At 35.2% G+C, this 20,918-nt stretch overlaps 1 protein-coding gene across 1 annotated transcript in view; it reads right to left on the minus strand.

Moving 5' to 3' along the window:
- CSMD1 (CUB and Sushi multiple domains 1) overlaps nt 1-20,918 on the minus strand; it is a 1,073,317-nt gene that overhangs the window by 324,458 nt on the left and 727,941 nt on the right. The window contains 1 exon segment of the mRNA XM_036380277.2: nt 4,311-4,398. Coding sequence (XP_036236170.2) covers nt 4,311-4,398 — 88 coding nt within the window.

Here is a 20,918-nt window from a genome sequence, read left to right on the forward strand (position 1 = left end):
TTTACTTAATGGATAATTTCAACATGGCTATATTCACTCAAATGAGAGAATAAGCAACTAGATATATAAATTTGTCAATACATATAATCAGGAAATATTAATTTCATTCAGTGGCAGAAATTCATTAACTATTCCTGACCCTGTTGAAATTTCCTCTAAAACATTTCATTAAACTACAAATTGTTTAGGACTGAAATTTGACTATTACACTTGTAACACTGAAATATATCCCTTTGGAATTATTTATGCTGCCCAATTGTTATGAAGATTTTCAAAAACTGTATACACTTATGGTCTATATCACAGACAATTTTCTTAAACAGTATTTACATATCTGGCTCCATTTATTATTTGTGACGTTCTTCCCCATCATAATTAACTGGTTCTGTTGTTTGTTTTCTTGCACTTTTAAAATTTGTATTTGACAGTCAGATGTCATGAAGTAAGTAAACTCAACAAAGAAGATTTCTCAGTTTAGTCTCTGTAAGTTGCTGAGTCCTAAACATCGGGGGATTGCTATATGGCACTCAGGAGGCTCAATGCTTAAAACTGTGCTGGGAAGAACTGCATATAATGCCATTCACTATCACAAGCTCATTCCCACCCCTCATGGACAAGTATTTTCTTAGTTTGTCAGACAATCTCATAAATGCTAACTGTATTGTTTGTTGATATTATGTGGTTCTATTGTACTTTTTCATTCTGTCAGAAAATTTTAATAGGGTTGTTGGGTTTTTTTTTGGCTAATTTAAAAGTTTTAGTATGATGCTTCAAATCTCAAAAAGCTTTAAAAACTGCTTTTCCTGTCACTTTGTGCTTGAGCTGTTAAATAAAAAAACTCAGAAGGGCAGGGAAAATACTGGCCTTTTTCCTCCATAATTTATGCAAAATGCATAAAATCCATGAAAAGTAATGTAAGTTTCTAAAATTGTCTTTATTTTATACTTGTCATAATCTTCGGAACATTCTTAAAGCCCTCAGAAAAAGAGACCAAGCAGTTTTTGAAAAAAAAATCTCAAATTAATAAAATTTAGTTTATTTTACTGGTAAAGAAAATATTATTCATTAATCTGACATTTTAATGCCATAAACACCTATTTTTTAATGGCATTTCCTCCTATTTTCTACAATTAGGATCTCCGTGTTTCTTTTTCTTGGCGAAAAAACCCAAACTGTTACCTAGCAGTGATAAACAGAAATTGAGAAGTAAAGTATTTAAAAATCATATTGGATGGAGACCATGCCACAAGTGTAATGATGCATGAAGCAACAGGAAAGCCAACATTTCCTTTAAGTTTGCTACTATCAAGGCATATAAGGAGAATTACAAAACTGTGCACATACAAAAACATAGAGTGAAATTAAATGTATAATTACTGGCTGTCTCCAACAGCAATTTATAATTTAAATAGCTGAACATCCCCCTCAGAAAGAAAAAACAGCATGGAGGGAGATGAACAGGAGGAATACAAATAATTTTATGTCTAATGAAGCAAGGTAAGGATTTTATATTTAGATTGGGTTTTGATCATTGTAGAAATACTTTTAAAGTTTTTATTAATGTATACATAAAACATTACACACTAAGCTATACACTAATGATGATTCAATTTGTTTCAATATTATTCTACAAAAGTACTTCAGGGGGTTGGGGTATTTTTTCCTAAAGCTCTGGAAATAGCTTGTATCTAAGGATCTAAGGGCAATTAATGTGAACTTGATATGTTTTACACAGTGGGTATAATCTTCTGAAATATCTGAACACAAACTAAAGGACACAAAATAAATATGCTGAATACAACATAATAAAAACAAAGAAGAAACATAGCAAAAAATGTCACATTAAAGAGCAAGGCACAAAGTACTCCAAAGCTCCTTATGGATCTAAAGAAGCATCTCAGGAGAGGGGATGCATCTGGATCACAGTTTACAATAAAACTATTCTCACATCGAAATTGCTGAGTCTCTTCATTGATTAATCTTGACAGTTTCCCATTCAAAAAGGAGACATCCTTTTGAAGATGTCTTATAACTTGTTTGATATGTGATTTCAAAGAAAATTCTTAGTTCATTTAATATTCACTAGTTAAGAATGAAAGGTTTTAATTGAGTTTGGGGAGTTTTGTTGGTTTTTTGTTTTGTTTTTTTTTCTCATCTCTACCTCCATAGTCACTGAGCAAATCTGTGGGCACCAGAAGTCTTGTGTTTTACTTTGCTACTTCTCTCTGTAAGCTTCGAACACAAGGAAGAAATCTGCTTCCTCATTTTTCTTTTTCTATTTTAAATTTGAACTCCATCCAAAAATAATTTGTGGGTTTGTAAAGAAGGCTAAAATTTGACTGGAAGAAGATATTTAAAGAAAGAAAATACTAACATGAAAAATTTAATTTAATTTTCAAAATCTATTTTGGAAATTTAAAAGCCATTTGTTTTACAAGTGTTGGTGAAATTGTGGGAAATGACTGCATTTTCACATTACCACACATATCATGTGATATTTAAGCAGAGCTGAAACAGTATTATTTAGATACATTTCAGATTTCATTAAAACAATCTACTGGTTTTCAATCTCACATAAATATAAAATGTGATATTGACCTCAAAATCATATTGATTACATTCTCACTACTCTAGCCAAGTCTGACTTGTCATTTCTCCCCCAAAATGAACCTAAATATCCATTGAATTGTTTTAAAATCACTGAAAATTATCTCCCTACTTCCTGAAATGAACACAGTAGAAGCATAGCAGGAGGAGAGAAAGAAAAGGTTAAGATTTCAGTACCTCTTTGTTTGCTCTATTATATTAGAATGAATGCCATTATTATGCTGAAAACGGTGAAACCCTTTTCAAAGAACTTGTCATCACTGAATCAGTTGGGTCTCAGGCTGCCTGGAAAATAAACCCTCTGCCTTTCCATCAATCCCACTTATAACATGTCTTTCAGTAGACTGGAAAAGATTTTGAATAATGTGCATTTTCACAAGTTTTAGTTCAGATTAATATTCACAGTTGTCATTCTCCTGACAAGAACAATAGTTCCTTCTGCTGTTTATACTTGCCACTTAGAAAAGAAAAAAAAAACAAACCAAACATTGCCTTTCTTTACTCTCCAGAGTACTTTTATTACATTGGAGAAAAGCAAGCAGCAGGAAATATTATTTCCCCTTCTCCTGTGGAAGAGCTTGATTTGTCATTTCAGAGAAACAAAAACCAAATTCCAGCCAAAATTTCTATATTAAATATCCTTCTAGATTTAGACAGTTAACTTTAAGATAGATATGTTTTAAATAGATATTAGCAAACTTTAAAGTACATGAAAAACATTTGCTGTTGCATAATGAGTTTTTCAGATAGTAAGTAATGTTCAGGTGGAAAACAAACTGTTATCATTTCTCTCAAATAATATTCAGAACTGGAGGCCCAAAACATGCACACAATTAATGTGATCAAAGTACACAACATGTTTTATTTATGTTATATGATATTGCTTGTTGAGCACCTTATGCATTCGTTTATCCTCATGAACAGTAAGATACACTTGGTGAAATGAAAATATTATAAGAGGCTGGGATGAAAGAGGTAGGGGAATAGCCTTACTCTGTCAGTTTAGTAAGCACAAGCAATGCTCATAAGTAAGCCCCAGGCATTTAATATACCTTTAACTCACATTCATTCCTAAGAATCTATGTTCAAAATATAGTTAACTGTGGTTTGCAGAGGTCTTTGGCATTCGACTCCCCTGGATATCTTAAAATGTACCTTGAGCTTTAAGGTTCTTTTGGGTTTTCCCTCTTGGCATCTTTATGCATTGCTGGGAAATTTGTGGTTGAGCTCTTCTTTGGATTCACACTTTGGATCTTTGAACCAGTTTCACCAAAACTACTTTAGTTTGCTTTCTCTTTGAATTTACAGTCTACCCCCTAGAGGTGAAAAGAAGTAATTTTCTGCCTTACCCTCTCTGAGCTTATCAGTGCTCTTAAACCTGCTCCTGTTTCTTAACAATTGTTCATATGCCACTGATTTGGACCACAATTAGATGAGAGTGTGTTTGGCTAACCGTGTATCATGAATACATAAAAGCTGTATGAAATTTATAGATTCATTTATGACATTTACAGATTCACAGAATAAAGAAGATTGGAAGAGCACATCATCTAGTCCATTTGAAGCAAGCCCAGTTGGAAGAGAGGGCTCAGAGACCGGCTTGGCTGAGTTCTGAATGCCTTCCTGGATGGAGATTCTACAAATTCTTTCACAAAATTCAATGTTTTACTATCCTCACAGTAAAAAACATGAAATGGACCTACCTGAAGTCAGAGCCTACCCTCTTCCCATTTTCAGGAATTCCAGGATCAGGACATGTATCAGATGCAATTGCATCCCCACCCTGGGTCACTGTAAAGTAAAGAAAAAACATATTAGACATGCAGCTCTAAAGATGACTCTTTACATTTCCCATACATAAACTTCCATTGCCTGAATGCAACTGTATTTTGACATTTTTTCTTGAACCAGTGGAATTGTTACCAAAAAGAATCCTCACATAATTGATTTATTTATGTATTATTTATTTTCATTTGTTATGGTAAAAAAAAAAGTTTTTCTTCTGTGGGAAATGATTGATTTCCAACAGTCATTCTTTTTATGAATACACTAGAATTCAAAGTTTTCCTCAGACAGGAAAAAGAAACATTTCATGAAACCACCCTCTGAAATCTTCACAACACATCACTGTAAGGTTAAGATAAGAGAAAATAAAATCTTCATAATAAAATCTGTCCATAATAAGATTTAAAATAAACAAAAGGCAAGAACTCAACTGTGATACTGTAGAACTGTATAGCAGGAATATTTTTATGAATCCCAAAATCATTTAGATTGGAAAAGACCTCCAAGATCATTGAGCCCAACTTCTGACCAATCACTGCCTCAGCTGAAGATAGTTAATCTCAAAAAATACACAAGGTACCCCACTGAACAATGCATTTTTAGCCAGCTGAATATGTGTTCATGCAAATAAAGCTCAAATCTCTATTTTTTGTTTTCAGCTAAGAAGAGAAAGACAAGGTATCTTATACTGTTCCACTCTTTTTTCCTTCCATTTTTTCTCCATCCAGACTCTCAGATAATTAAATGATAAAATGTATATAGATATCCAGACTTATGGTACTCTCAAAATTCAAAACAATTTGAACATTGTGTTCCCCCTTTTTCCTACTACACTCCTGAAATGGTAATTAAGGAAAATGTGAAGGTAAAGGTTATTTATCATAAATAAATGATATAAAGCAGAAGACCAAATATTCAGAAAACCTGAACACACATGTGCTTTTTATCCTGGACATATAGATATATGGTGTTTCCAGCTGAAAAAAGGAAGAACTGACATAAAGTCTGTGTTGGGTTTGCATTGCCAGATTTTTGGTAGCGGGGACGAGGGGGGAGGAGGGGGGGAAACTACAGGAGTGGCTTCTATGAGATGCTGCCAGAAGATTCCTCCATGTCCAGCAGAGCCAATCTCTGGCAGCTCCAAAATGGACCCGCTGATGGTCAAGGCTGAGCCAATTAGAAATGGTGATAACATCTATGGGATAACTGACTAAAAAAAAGTGATTGTGCAGTTGTAATTGCAGCCAGAGAAAAGCAGGGTTAGAATGTGTGAAAGGAACAGCTCTGCAGACACCAGGGTCAGTGCAGAAGGATGAGGAAGAGGTGCTCCAGGCACTGGAGCAGAGATCCCCTGCAGCCCCTGGTGCAGCCCATGGTGAGGCAGCTGTGCTCCTGCTGCCCACAGAGAACCACAGGGATGCAGATGCAGGATCCTGCAAACCTGTGGAGAAAGGAGCCCATGCTGGAGCAGATTTGCTGGTGGGACTTGTGTCCCTGTAAAGGACCTACACTGGAGCAGCCTGTCTTTGCAGGAGTGCACCCCATACTGCAGCAGTTTGGGGAGGACTGCTGCCCATGGGATGGATTCACATTGGAGAAGTTAATGGAGAATTATCTCCCATGAGAAGAACAACATGCTGGAGCTGCTTCCTCCCTGAGCAGCAGCAACAACGTGCGATGAACTAACTGAACATAATCCCATTCCCATCACCCTGTGCATCTGGGGGAAAAGGTAGAGCTGGGAAGGAGGGAAGGGTGGGAGAAGGTCTTTATAAGGTCTTTCTTTACTTCACATTATTCTCCTCTGATTTTGTTAGTATAAATGCAACATCCCTAATTCAAGTCTGTTTTGCCCATGATAAGTATTTGGTGAGTGATCTTTCCCAGTTCTTATCTCAACTCATGAACTCTTGGTTGTATTTCCTCTCCCCCATCCAGTTGTGGAGGGGGGTGATGGAGAGGCTTTGGTGGGTGCCTGGGACCGAGCTGGGGCAAACCCACTACAGTTATATGCCTCCAGTCTTTCTGTTTCCTCCACAAAAACAGAACTAGTAGAAATTTGTGGATCATATTTTCCATCTTAGAAGATTTTTGGGAAATTTCTAAGAAAAGGACAGAGCATTCTTCCTGAATTTAAAACAAAACAAAACAAAGTTAATTGGAATATTTTAGCTGCACAAAATAAATTACATAAATCTGAGTGGATTACAGATGACAGCATTACAGCTGAAAGGTGATGAGAGCTTAGATGTAAAAAGCAGCTGGTTTTCCCACACAGTGATATGCTTTCAAATTTAATATAGCAACAAAAGGAGTGGTGACAAATAGGATACATACAATCAGATTTTAAGAGCTATAAATCTTCATGTCTGATTTGGCAGCTTCAGGGACAATTCATTTATATAGAAATTCAAAGATTTTCAAGAGAAGATTTAATGAGCTAAAAAACTGTATTACAGCACTATAATAATAGAACTGAGACAATGCATTATTATGGACCATAGTTCTTGACCTGAGCACAGGTCAGGTCTTCTATAGAGAAGCAGAGAAGCTGCAATGATTAGAGTATATTTCAATACAGTTTTTTTTTTTTTTAATCTAGAATGCTTTAAGAATACAGGAATCATCTCTTTATCCATATCTTTTTAACACTACTCATTGCCCTGCATTCTTGTTCTGTACACTACATCCAGAAAGATTATGATAATATCAAAAATTGCTTTGAAGACACAACTGAAAATATAAGGTCTAAATTAAAAAAATATTTCCTTCTAAATACAAAAGCCAAACATGAGTAAAAATTCAGTTCATCTGGACTTTTGTCCATGTATAACATGTGGAATTTACCATCTCTACCAGAGCTCAATCCTGCTAATTTCACTAATATTACTTAGATTGATAAAGCTTTTTGTGTTTGAATAAAGGGTTTCAGAGAAAGCGTATACTAGTGAGTATTGATATATTTTATTCTGAAAGTTTAATCTTGTAGTTGCTTGAAAAGTGTCAGCACTGAAATGCAGTTATAGTGAAAAACCTGGCCATGCTACAAAAGCAGCCTGCTTCTATACTGATGTTTCTTAAATTAAATTCTCTCCCCACTAATATTTGTTCCACTGTTTCAAAAAAAAAAAAAAAGTCAAATATTTACTACTTTTAGCAGAGACCTGTAGCTATGTTAGTGGACATGAGACTCAGTTTGGACTACAAATCATCAAAACACAAACATAAACAAAACAACTTGATATGTTATTCAACTGACTAACTTTACTAACCATGAACCTTGTGGTAGCAACTGTTACACAAGGTGGAGAATGCTATCTTTGCTACCGTGTTTTAAGGACATCACACATCACATTGGAGTGAAGCCATCTCCTTGTACAGATCTATGTATATACAAAATGCATAAGTACTTAGGGACATCAGTAAATGCCAAATGAAACCTTAGTCATAGCACAGAATGAAATTATCTTCCCACATGGATGACAAACTTTGCAAAATTTTCTTCTCAGCCACTACTTTACTCTCACAAGGTGTCAACACACTCTCACACCAATATCAGGGCAGGGTGGTTTAGCCTCTTGCTTATCCAGAGAAATACCTCTCTCTGATTAGGACAGGCATCCTGTGTCTGGAACTCAACACATCTTCCTGGATGTCTACAGGCCTTGTTAGACATGGCACAGATTTTAGCTTCTATTTTCCCCAGTGAACTGTCAAGTGTACTTTTAACAGATGGTGTTTGCATGACATGCTGTCATGACAAAATAAATCCAAATCCCTGTAAAACAAACCTGCCTGATTTTATCTTTCCAGATGGGAAAAAAAAAAAAAGAATAAATCTCCCAAATCAGTAAACCTATTTATTGCCTCTACTGGTTCAGAGCCACCAGGGACTTCAGCTCACTTAATTATATACTTTTACATATTAGTATGCTTAATACCTTTACCTGCTAGTATCTTGGAATTTAACTAAAAATTAGGTATTAAGATGTATTTCAGCTCTAACATTTATCATTCAGACTGAAAAGAGATTAAAAGGTGCTCAAAAAAATTCCTGTCAGAGACCTTTTATCTTCCTCTGTTACAATCTTGCCAGGTTTCCACTTCATCCAGGACTATAAAGTATTGTCCACTGCTACTGTGATACATGTGAGGAGCAAGTATAATTGATTTGAGTATCCCACTTTCAAAATATGTTTAAATCTTGCAGTATCTACAAGCATTTTCTGGATACATCATTTCTATGCATCCAGTCACATGCCCAATATTTCACTGGTTTATTTTGAAGAAAAAAAGCTTTTGTGTGCTCTTTAAAGACCCATGTCTAGTTTGTGCTCTTTCTGCACTGCATAAAGTTTCATTTACCTAGGGTGTTAAAAGGTGTTTCATGCTTTTTGCATCTTTCTTCTGGTTTTTTTCCCATCTTTTTCACATCAAACTTGAATTATTTTTCTTATATTCAAAGCTCAGTCACAGAGTGAATGTATTTTTACTATCATTTCAATTTACATTTTAGAATTTAAAAATTTCAAAACAATGGTGTCAATGAAAATGGAAAGTAATATTCTATTTAAAGCTTGAAAAACTTATAAATAAATGTAAAGTAAACGTAAAAGTAACGTAAAAGTAAATGTAAAGTAAATGTAAAGTAAATGTAAATGTAAATGTAAAGTAATGTAAAAGTAAATGTAAAGTAATGTAAAGTAATGTAAAGAGGAACACTAACAATGTTCCTCTGAAATGCAAATATAAACTAAACATCAATAACCTTGTAATTATGGCAAATAAATTTAGGACCAGTCTCTCCCAAAATATTCTTAGTACATTCTCAGTATACCCTCTCTGTTTAAAAAAAAAAATTAAAGAGGACATAATCCTGGCTAATATCAAAGTAAGACATTACTTTACATAGACAGCCCCTCATACTGCATCCCAGTTCTTCAAGGAACCATCAGCTAGAGGAAACGGTGAGTATTCCATGAGAATATCATTAAAAAAGTATTTGAAGTCACAGGGCAGGGAGAAAAGTGAGGAAATATTCTAGTCAGGTTTGGGGTTTTTCGCTTCTGTTCCTAATAGCAGGTTTGAGAACATCAAAGATGCTTCAACCACCACACAGGTCTGTAGTACAGAGACAGAGCACTCTCAGTGGACATGACTTAACTCTGGAACTTCTCAACATGTCAGGCTATTATATACTGCAAAAATTACACATTCTCAAGTCTTTTTGCAGAAATAATTGAAGAGCAGCTGTGAGTTCATTAACGTGATTGACAGATTTACATTCTGTATACAACCTCTAGGGTTAAGACTAGTGATTCAAATTTCTATTTGATAAATATAAAATCTATTCTTTCTTCATTCTTTGAGAATGAATCAACAAGATTTCTTGTATTTTCTCAGTTGGGATCATAAAGACTACAGTTTCCACAGCTTTGGAGGTCATCTTTATTGTTTTACTTGATATATGCCACAGGCAATTCAGAAATCCTTTAAGATGTTTCACATGCTCTGATTCTAATGCAACAGTAAGAAGAAAGACTGGGAATAACTATAAACATAAATCAGATTTTAAAATATTGTTATCATAATAATAAAAAATTATCACATACATTAACATCCTAATTTAGTTCAGCATATGGGAAGTGCCTAATCAAGGAGCAGTATTAGACAGGAGGAAGGGCTGGTTAAAACAGATGTTTCATGCAGCAATACAAGCTGTTGAAATCTCCCTTGTTATAATATCAGTCCTACTCCAGATATGCTTTATCTTCTGCTTTAGATGCATTTGGAATCTGAAAATGCACTACTGAACTACTCAGACCTATGTATATCATGTGATACTTTGAAGGCCATGACTTCAAAACAAAGTATGTGTGGGAGCTTGTCCTGGAGCAGACTGGCTGGACACTGACCTCACAGCCACACTATGGACAACCAACATCAAGCCTCAAGAAATAAGAAACTACAACTGATGACATCCAGGCAGCTTATGGTGAGGAGCAAAAGACACTGGGACTAACTGGGAGTGGCCATGCAGATCAACAGCCTGTGATTGGCCAGAGGGTTTCTAGAACATTCTATGAGAGACTATGTGTATGCATGTCAGCCCTACTTCAGGGTCCTCTGAAGTAGCATCTTTATGTTTTGTTTTGCACCCTTGCTTGTGCCCTTTTATTTATTTAATAAATATCTTCAGTTTTGGCACTTCATTTGTACCTATCTGTGGTAGTCTGTTATTTTACAGTTTGTTCTTTGTAATAGGTTTTAAATATTCCTTGTTATAAGTTTGTAATGGTTCGTTCCATGTAATCCATTTGGCTTCCCTGATGCTTCAGTCCTAAGTTGTTTACCCCAAGATTTTCCTGCCAAGCGCTATTCAATCCCCCGTCAGTCTCCTTGTACCTCCCTTGTTCCCTTGTCTTACTCTTTTCTATCAAAGATAGCATACCCTTTTTGCTCTGGAATGTTCCCGGTCCTTCATCCCTTCCTCAAAGTAAGATTGGATTCTAAGGTTTGCTCCTCCCCCTTGTCGGCTTCTACTGCATAACGCTTATCCTGCACCCCTGCCCTAATGCTCCCCTATTGGTGAAAAGTTTGTGTCCTCCCCTTATTCCCTCCCTTCCTTAAAAGCAGTTCTTTTGCCCTCAGTTGACATCAATCTTCCCTGATTCCCCCAGGGAAATAAACTCCCTTGGAACTCAAACAAGGGATCACTCTCTATTTCTTTACCTTGGTTCGTCATACTGTGCTGCTGCTGTGCCACCCACACCACAGCCAACAGCTGCAGGGAGCTGTGAGCCCCTTGTACGCACCGCCACCCAGGAGAGTCTCCCCACCAATCTGGGGATGGCCCCTCTTGAGACTGCGTTGGTCTCGGGGAGTGAGCAGCCAGGAAACATTTCCCTGTGGCCACAGCAGCGCAGGGTCATCCTTCCCTTCCTTGTTGCTGTGCCATGCGAGCACACCATCCTGGAGCTCCCAGAGGGTTTCACCGTGCGCCCCGCAGATCCCTCGGGGTGTTGTTGCTGGCCCATCTCCGTCTGCTCTGCTGCTAGCCAGGTCAGAGACATCACCGGCAGTCGGGTGCATGCCACAAGTATTATTATATACAAATGTGTTACACTGCATATCTTTCTTCAGTGGCCATTATGCTATTAAAAAAAATATTGGGTGTTCAAGCTAACACCTTAAATTTCAAATTTAACAAGTTATGGCAGTCTCTTTAGACATTTACTCATTCTCCCAGCGGTAACACCAGAATTAGAATAAAAATGGATAACCCAGGAGCCCTCATTCTCTCCATAATTTGTTCTGAATACTTTTCAAATGTAAGCAAAAATTGCAAGAATGACGTTCAAGAAGGCCTTGACAAATACTCCCTGAAGGCTAGACAAAAGACCCTAAAATTCCCTGTAGAAAGATACTGTAAAAAATGGCAGCTTTTCTAGAGCTGAGTGACAAGCTGTGGCACAGAAGAGGGTCACAAAGATAAACAGCAGATTGGAACATTCCTCCTACAATGACAGTCTGAGAGAGCAAATGCCTGGGGAAGGCAAGGTTCCTTGGAGACCTCATTGTGGCATTCCAGTACCTAAAGAAGGCTTATTAAAAAGAGGGAGGACAACACTTTACCCAGCCAGATAGAGATAAGAAGGGGAAACATTTTTATAATAAAAGACAAGAGATTTAGATTAGATGTCAGGAAGCAAATCTACTTAGAGGGTGTTGAGGCACTGGAAAAGGTTGCCCAGAGAAGCTATTCTAGGATTCTACGAAGTTTGTAAGTTGAGCAAGATTGAAGCTTTGTCTCTCTATTATGATGAAAATAAAAGCTTACATATGTAAATATTAACGTCTTTCCAGTCAAGAAGTCAAACAGAAATGCAATAACACTGTTTCAATTAAACAAGGTATTACATGCACTGATTAATGTAATAGAGTCAATTTGGTTATTCATTAAGCTCCTTAAATTTACATTTATTTACATTTTATTTTTAAAGGTTTCCATTTTTAAAGTATCTAACAGTTCTAGATATCTAGCAAAAATATCTAAAAAAATTTTGGTCTTTGAATATTATGGTTTAAAAATGAAAACAAAACATTTAAATTATTCTTTATCAAGTGTACTAGAAATTACTTGTTTTATGTAGCACAGAATACTGTCATCACTGAAAAAGAAAAAAGGATGCATATATTTGATGTCTTGACAATATTTGGAGAAAAGGTATATTTTGTAAATGTATAAAAGAACTGAATACACTGCAGTTGTTTTGAATTCAGAAAATTGGAAGTAATGGAAGAAGAGAGATTATAGAGGACAGCTTAAATCCATAAATATATTCACAGGCAGAATTAGCTGAATTAAATTTTCCACAATAAATTTCACTGCATTTTCTCTAAAATGTCATTTACCCCCACCCTGAGGATAATTTCAATCTTCCAAAGTTTTTGATTTTACTCAGATCAAAATAAAATAATTGATTTGTGAATAATTTTAATAATCAGAATATATATACTGCAGGAGACCTTTTTTTTCTTTGCAAGGACATTTATTAGGAGATTTCTTAGGTGCTGCACTTAGCAGCACATAAGCTCTTCTCTGTTTCCCTATAGTGTCTTACAGGAAAGAATAGCAAGGTAGTGTCATGATTAAGTTGTTTATAAACAGTGTCTTAGCATACACTAAATCATCTGCAGTAGATTTTATTTTTAAAAATTTGACACAGTCAGAAAAGAGCAAACCAATTTGATTGACTTAAAATACACGTAAAATCACACTTGATTATTTTAATAATTTTGGTCTACATAAATTTGACTACACTAAAAAATTAAGAATTAATTTATTAATTAGAGGATGCAGAATGGTTTTTGGTTCTTTTCTTTCCCCCTGATATGGTAGAATTAATTCTACCAATTCTACCAATGTAGAATGACATTAATAAAAAATATTAAGTTGGAACCCTAAAAATGAGGTACAAAGGCATTGTTTATATAGGTATATGAAAGTATTCAGATATTGCCTTATAAATAAGTAAGATCACAGATGTGATAGAAAATACAGATTTGAGTAGAAAATACAGCTGAAATTAAAATACCAAGACAAAAAAGAGTATATATTTCAACAGTACAATAGTATTATATATTTCCATACAATTTAGTCCTGGCTTTTAGAAGGTTAGAAAATTACTTTTAGTGTAATGAGTCCATCATAATCTTTGAGCAAGTCCTTCAGCAGAAATAGCAAAACACTGATCTGCTACAAACAACAGATATAAACCTACATGACACTTGTAATGTAGTAGAGATGAATTAACGAAAGCCAGAGAAATGGAAAAGAAAAAAAGAGACAAACAAGGACAGGTAAGGAAAGTTTTGAAGTTCAACTACGTAACTCTTACAAGAAGGTAGTTCAAACTTTTTTTCCCTAATTTACCAATGAATTGACTAAAGTATTGGAATACGATTGAATAAGAAAATATGGTCATGTTGCCAACAGTTGGATTGGGCTCGAAAGGCCATTCAGGGCAGCCACACAAGGAGAAGCCATTATCCAAAACCTGCCTAGAGAACACTCTTACAGATGGCATTGTGTTTCTTCAAAATGATTAGAAAATCTACACAGTACTGTTCTAGTAATTCAGTAAGCCACAGCCAGCTGCTAGATTTCATTTAAAACTTAAATTGTCTAGTGCTTCTCACTAAGCAAGTACTTTAACCACCCTACTTGCTTCAAACATCAGATTAAAAACTACTAATTTCTGAAACAGAAGCAATTAAAAAACCCTATAACTGTCACATGCTAAATTTAATTCTATTAGCTTTTTTTGAATAAGCTCTAGCACCTTCAAACACTGGAAAATAAATAATCATCCTACTACACTGCAGCTGTCAACTTGGTTGAAATACAGATTCCCTGTAATATACCAATATATTTATGATGCTCATTTTTCCAGCAGATGGGGATTTCTATCAATATCCCTTTACTTGCTATGACCAAAATAGCAGGTGTGTCCAACTGCTCCTTATTACTCTTTAGTGTCCTGGTTTTTGGCTAAGACAGAGTTAGTTTTTCACAGTAGCTGTGAGGGGACACTGCCAGGAGCTGTGTGGGTATGCCTTGGTGTTATTCTGTAGCACTCTAGCACTCTATAGGACTTCAGATCACGTCCAGGGGCATTCTCACTCCCCAGAAGAACATGGCATGGATTATGGCTAGAAAGAAAAAAGTGTGGCTGCAGAGGGTCTGTATGCCCCTTGTTGATTGTCCCAGGGCCATGTGGGGTTGGTCAGTGAGTAATTTTTGTATGCAATCATTCTTGTTTCTATACTCTCATTATTAGTATCATTGTTCACTTTCTTATCCCATTGCGGTTTACAGTAAATTGTTTTTATCTCAATCTGTAATCTCCACCTTTTGTGTCTCTTGCTGGAGGAGGGGCAGGAAAGCCTTGTCTGGTTTGGACCTTTGATGGCAGAGGGATCAATAAATAATAAATAATCAGGCAGTGCCATTCCTAAACAATGACATTTGGTGATCCAAGGCCTGAAAATAAATTTCCCTTATATAAATCAAATTTTTTGTCCATTCCTAGTGAATTAATCAGCAGCTTTACAAAAACCAAACTAAAAATCAAGTCTTTTGCTCACTTTATTTTGTTCTGATTTTGTATTTTTTGACCAATGTCTTTCCAACAGTTGAATTTAAGTTTCATTCAAGCTTAATGAAGCAACTTAAGGCTCAGCAGATGTACAGCTTTCAGTCAGTCTCGGAGCTTACTACTCCATGTTTTCTTGAAGTCTTGAAGAGCCTGCTCACTCATAACATTTCATTTTACATTTACCTCTGTTGACCTCCAAGGGCTGCTTCACCATGGTCTTCACCATGGGCCTCAGGGGAAGCTCAGCTCCAGTGCCTGGAGCACCTCCTCCCCCTCCTTATTCACTGACTTTGGTGTCTGCATCTTTGTTCATCTCACATAATCTTACTCTTCTCTGAGCACAACTATATCTGCCTAATAACTTTCTTTTTTTCCTTCTTAAATATTTTATCCCAGAAGTGTTATGACCATCTCTGATTGGCTCAGCTTGAGAAAGCAGTGGGTCTGTCCTGGAGCCCACTGGCATTGACTCTATTGGACACGGGAGAAGCTTTTCACAGAAACCACCCCTGTGTATTTTCATATAGCTAAGAAACTACATGTTTAGAAATTGTGAGGGAAAATGGTAAAATATTTACCTTTTTACTGCAATTATAAATATAGCTTTTAGCTTGATTAAAATACTACTTAAAAGTTTAAGGTGAAAGGATCAACTTTAGTTTTAGCAGTAAGCTCTAATTTAAACAGATTTTCTATATGAAAAATACAGTGGGAACTGGAATATTTTCTATCTCCTCCATTTCTATGTTGAAATCCTACAAGTTACACAAAAGCTACAGCTCAGAATTAGATGCATTCATCACACACAGTTTGTGTTTGGTGTGTGTGTGTGTGTTTTGGTTGCACTCTCATAATGCACCGGCAGTTATGCAGACCTCCTGAGATATCACTCATTAAAGACAAAGCTGCATCATGAAAATTAGAGACTCTTTTGATAATTGCAAATGTAAAATTTTCACAGCTGTTGAACTCATCAGACTCCAGGAACAGAAACTGAACTTGCAAAAACCAGGCTGACCAGGCTGAAACCCTGGGTCTGATTTCCTTCAACTGGAGGGCCACACACAACACTACTATTGCCAAATAAAGTGCAAGGGAACTCCTGATGACTCTAGAAAGCTGAAATTTTCCAGAAAGTGACAATTCATTTACTAATGATTCAATACAGTTCCACCAAATGAAATACATGTTTGCATTATGCTCACTCTTAGTTAAGAAATGATCACCATAGTAAGTATACATTAGGACTACAAAACCACTCATTAAGACTTGCCTGAGCTGCACTTATCCATGCCTGAAAATTTAAGAAATCATTTCTATACTTTCATTTTAATTTATGAAAGCCACCAATTTAAAAATACCACTCCTTCATCAGTCCTGATACTTAAATAATGATCTACATTATATTGCTCAATGTCATGAGGGGAAGACAGAGAAGAAACTGTCCCACATCATTACAAAACAACTGCATTGTACCATCTTTGTGGCCTACTTGCAGTAAAACTATTTAGCACTTATCAAACCTATAAAGTACTTATAACAATAAAGACACTCATGTAACAGTATTATGAGCTCCTTAATCATTAGTTTTTACACTATACTTTGAACTCAGTGTCATTTCATATCTTGCTGCAGGTAATGATACTTTTGCAACAATTGTAAAGACTAAATTTTGATTGCAAAGTATTTCTATCCAGTCATAAGAATATTTTACTCTATTTATATAATAATCAAGCACAAGAAAAATGAAAATCGTTGTGTCAGTGAAGTCAACAGATAAAATTTCACTAATGATCAGGGGGGTAAGATTTTATCTGACAGGCATATGATTAAAAAGACTGTTTAAAAATATTATAATTTATTTTTCACACTGCATGACAGGAAGTGAAAACAGAACCTTGACATGAAAACAAAATTACCATTATACATTTTCCCTTAGAAGATCACAAAACAAACTATGTGTAAGGCTTAAACATACAGCTCAGCATGAAGAGTTGTTGGTTTTTTCAATACCACTTCATTCAGAATTGTAGGAAAGTCAGTAATTTACTTTGAAATGACAGAGTTGATGAAGAGTCAGTAGTAAAGAGCAATTTTATGGGATATCCAGAAGCATTCTTTCCAAAAGAAATAAACCCAACATGTTATTGTCTCAGTGGCTTATAAGTTTGGAAAACTCCATTTTTCACCAGCAACAGGTTATAAGCTCACCCTACAATGTTATTTACTTGTAAATATACTACCACTATAGAACGTATTTTATTGATTCACAAGGTTGTCTTTTTCTTTTCCTTTAAAGAAAGCAATCTAGCATTTTTACCAAGCACTGACATTTCTTCAATAAAGCTGAAGGTGACTAAAATTCTTTTTTTTTTAATATATAAATAAGGGTTAAAAGAAGCATCTTTAAATAAGTCTCATTTCCTTAATTAGCTGTTTGATATGCATTTGTTAATCAATGCCTTATGTGTTTGTTTTTTTTTTTTTTGGTCTGGTAAGTGATACTATATTTTTAGTTGGCTTTCAGAGTAAAATGTTCAGCACTGCGTTGCAAGTAAGAAGAGGTAACAAGACACTTAGCCATGGGCATAATGCATTGATAATCTCATTTGTCAACATAACCTTAAGGATTTTCCATTAAAATGAAAGAGAGAAAAAGAGATATCAGTCCACTGTCCAGGGTTTGCAGGTTATACCAAATAGGCTTTGACACTGAGAAAGAAATTAAGATTAGAAAATAATTGCTAAATATGGGATAGTCTATGGGAGTGCTGTTTTTATAAAAAAAAGATAAACTGACACAAAAAAAACAGTTCCTTGGCCTTCCTCTGACTTTTAATGTGACTACAAGCAACACATGTTCTTGTTGTACAAGACCTCTTAAGTGAAACCTAGGTAGAACATGAAGTCGTTGTGAATAGAACCATTCCCAAAGTTACCTGTTGAGCTGCTCAAACCATTTAAAGCTCAAACCATTAAAATTGTGGGGGGTCTTCCCCTTCTGCCTACTTTCCCCTGTTTAAAAGCTACAGTTCTGTACATGTCAAGAAGTGATATCTCTTAACTGCCCTCTTAACAGGAATGAGAATTGTGGTGTCTCTCTTTCTCTCACGGTTAGAAGAGATAAACTCAGAATAATTCTAGCACATCACCAAGGAGACAAATTGTCATAAAATAAGAAATAGACCAGCTGGTGATGATTTTCTTTAGAGGTGTTAATTTAATTTCTTTGGTTTTCTGTACAATGCCCATGTCATAAAACCACTGGTACATCAGTACAGTTAGTTCTCTCCCTCTCCTTCTTGTTGAAATTAAAACATTACAAAGTTTACAAATACATTACATTTCTACAGTTCTAATGAACAAGATTAGAAGGGAAAACTGACAATAAGTCAGATTATGGGAAGAATAAATGAGAAGGGGTTGTTTTGTTGGGATTTTTGGGCACCTGCTGAAGAAAATGTTCTGATACCAATAGGAAAAATTTAGAGAAGTTCTCTAAATTGGCAGGTAGCAGGTTTAGTAGGTATGATCATGGTGACACGCAGGTCAATTGAAGTAAACATATTTAGTGCAAGAGTAGAACTGAATTCTAGTCTGTGTCTGAAACAGCATGATCATTAACATTTCACTCTTTCTACTGATTATGTTTATAGATCAAATGGAGCAAAGTCAATACAAGATCTGTGATTTGCTCTACCTGCCCCAATCAAAATAATAATCCTACTATAATCAATAAAAGGAACCGGTAAGAGACTGAATCTATAAATAAGCATTTATCTCATACTTCAAGCAGAAAAGTGATGAGAGAGACAAAGACACAAAATTTAATAGAACAAAGCTGTTAATTTTAATGATCTAATTTCTGTGCCTAATATTTCAGCTAAATAATTCCAGTAGTTGTTTTTTTCAATAAAAGAAACATTTTATTTGGTCATAAATTAAATAATTACATGTGTATAATAAATATAGTTTCTATGGCAAATCGTGTGATCAAATGAAGTGCTGACATCCTAAGAACTGTACTTTACTGGCTAGAATACATACCAAATGTCTAGTTACAATGATTGTGAGGGATGCATCATCCTTCCTAGGAATAAAGCAAGTATATTTCAACTAAACTTTGCTTTACTGCAATTAAAGTTCTCTTAAGTTAAAGCTATAAGAAATCTGTCTATCAATACCCCAGAAGCTGCATAAGAATTATAGCTTTCAGGAACTCCAAATTGAGTATTTAATAATTTCCCATGGTAGGTGGCTAATTCAGTAATCATTTTATCTTCTAAATACACGAAGGACAATTACAAAGCTAAATCCAAAATGGACATGGATTCTGGCCATTTACTTCTGTGATCGTTTAATTCAGTTATTTTTTTCATTGCAGCGTTCAAAGTACATCTGTTCAGAAGAGAGACTGTTCTTTCTGCTGATCTGCTTACATCTGCAAAGGGAAAGTACTGATCTCCATTCCCTTTTGAGTGTCCCATTCCAGAAGGGACTCGAGAATTGTGAATCCTTAGTACAATGAAGCCTTTTCTGGCAACATTTAGTATAAAATATCTTATTCAAGATATAGGATTTAGTTGTCTTTATTTTTTTTTAAGTTTTATTACTGTATGAATTTTTCATGCTTCTACTCAGTGAAAATAATTTTGACATTGTGTGCAAGCACCAGGAAATAGATGCAAGACTGTATATCAAAGACCTAACAGAAAATTCAGCACCATTTTTTCTCTTAATATGTTTTAAACTTTTTTTTCCAGACATAACATTTTAACATTTCCCACATTTAAGATTTTAACAAGACTTGGTTGAAAAAAATAAGTGCAAGTGTTTGTATTACTCATTTAAAAGCTTCCAGTAGCTATCAAGATTACCTAAACAGACATTTAAATACCATGAATCTGCAGAATGGATATTATATTACACTTCTTTTGAAAAATATTACACTTTTTTTTGAAAAGACAGAATTATGCTTGTCAAATCAAAATTCCAGAAGTAGAACAGCAGTAGTACAAAGTTTGACCTTTTTTTTTTTTTGCACAAAGTAATTCAGATCACACTTGAAATAGAATTAGAATGTCTTGTGCCCTGAATTGTCTATGTGTAACTACTGTAATTACAGACAGTATTCCAGTTGAGAAAACTACTATAACATAGATAAGGGAATGACCTCACAGTAGAACATTTCACCAAATAAAAATACACACTCCAGAATTTTTGTTAATTCTGTAAAGGGACTGTCTAAAGTTATAGAGAATGTAGGTAAAAAACCCATTAAAATAAATTATTTTCTTTTGTACACAATGACATGCAGCTATACAAATATCTCAGAATGTGGATATTTTTAAAAAATACAGCAAAAACATCAAACCCATTATTTTAGCTTGGCTCTTTTCTCCTCTTCATCAACATTAGCAGGGTGGATGTGAGCTGCAACATGTTCTTTCCTACTCTTGTCACTGTGACAATAATAATTAATAAAACCCCGAGGCAATTCATCACAATTTTCCATGGCATCTATGTGTCAGGTATGCACTTCCCTCTTGAATATGTAACCTCAATCATTCTGGCGGGTCTGTTTATTTAGGTGAAATGTCAAACTGATAATTTCTTTCCCTCTTTCTTACATAGAGTCAGTGACTTATTCATGTCAACCTGTTAATTCTTGAAGGAAAGGGGCAAAAAGGCTATACTGACTCCCCAAATATATTCTGGTCCTCACAGTGTAAGTAAACAAAGACAAGCTTTAAATAAACAATCATTCTGGCCAAGGTCCAAAAGAAGAAAAAAAAAAACCCATGACTTCATTTTTGAGATTTTGACCACTGATCACTATGAAAATCAGTATGCCTTCCTTATAAC

This window comes from Molothrus ater, chromosome 3 (assembly GCF_012460135.2).
Source record: "Molothrus ater isolate BHLD 08-10-18 breed brown headed cowbird chromosome 3, BPBGC_Mater_1.1, whole genome shotgun sequence".
Taxonomy (NCBI): domain Eukaryota; kingdom Metazoa; phylum Chordata; class Aves; order Passeriformes; family Icteridae; genus Molothrus; species Molothrus ater.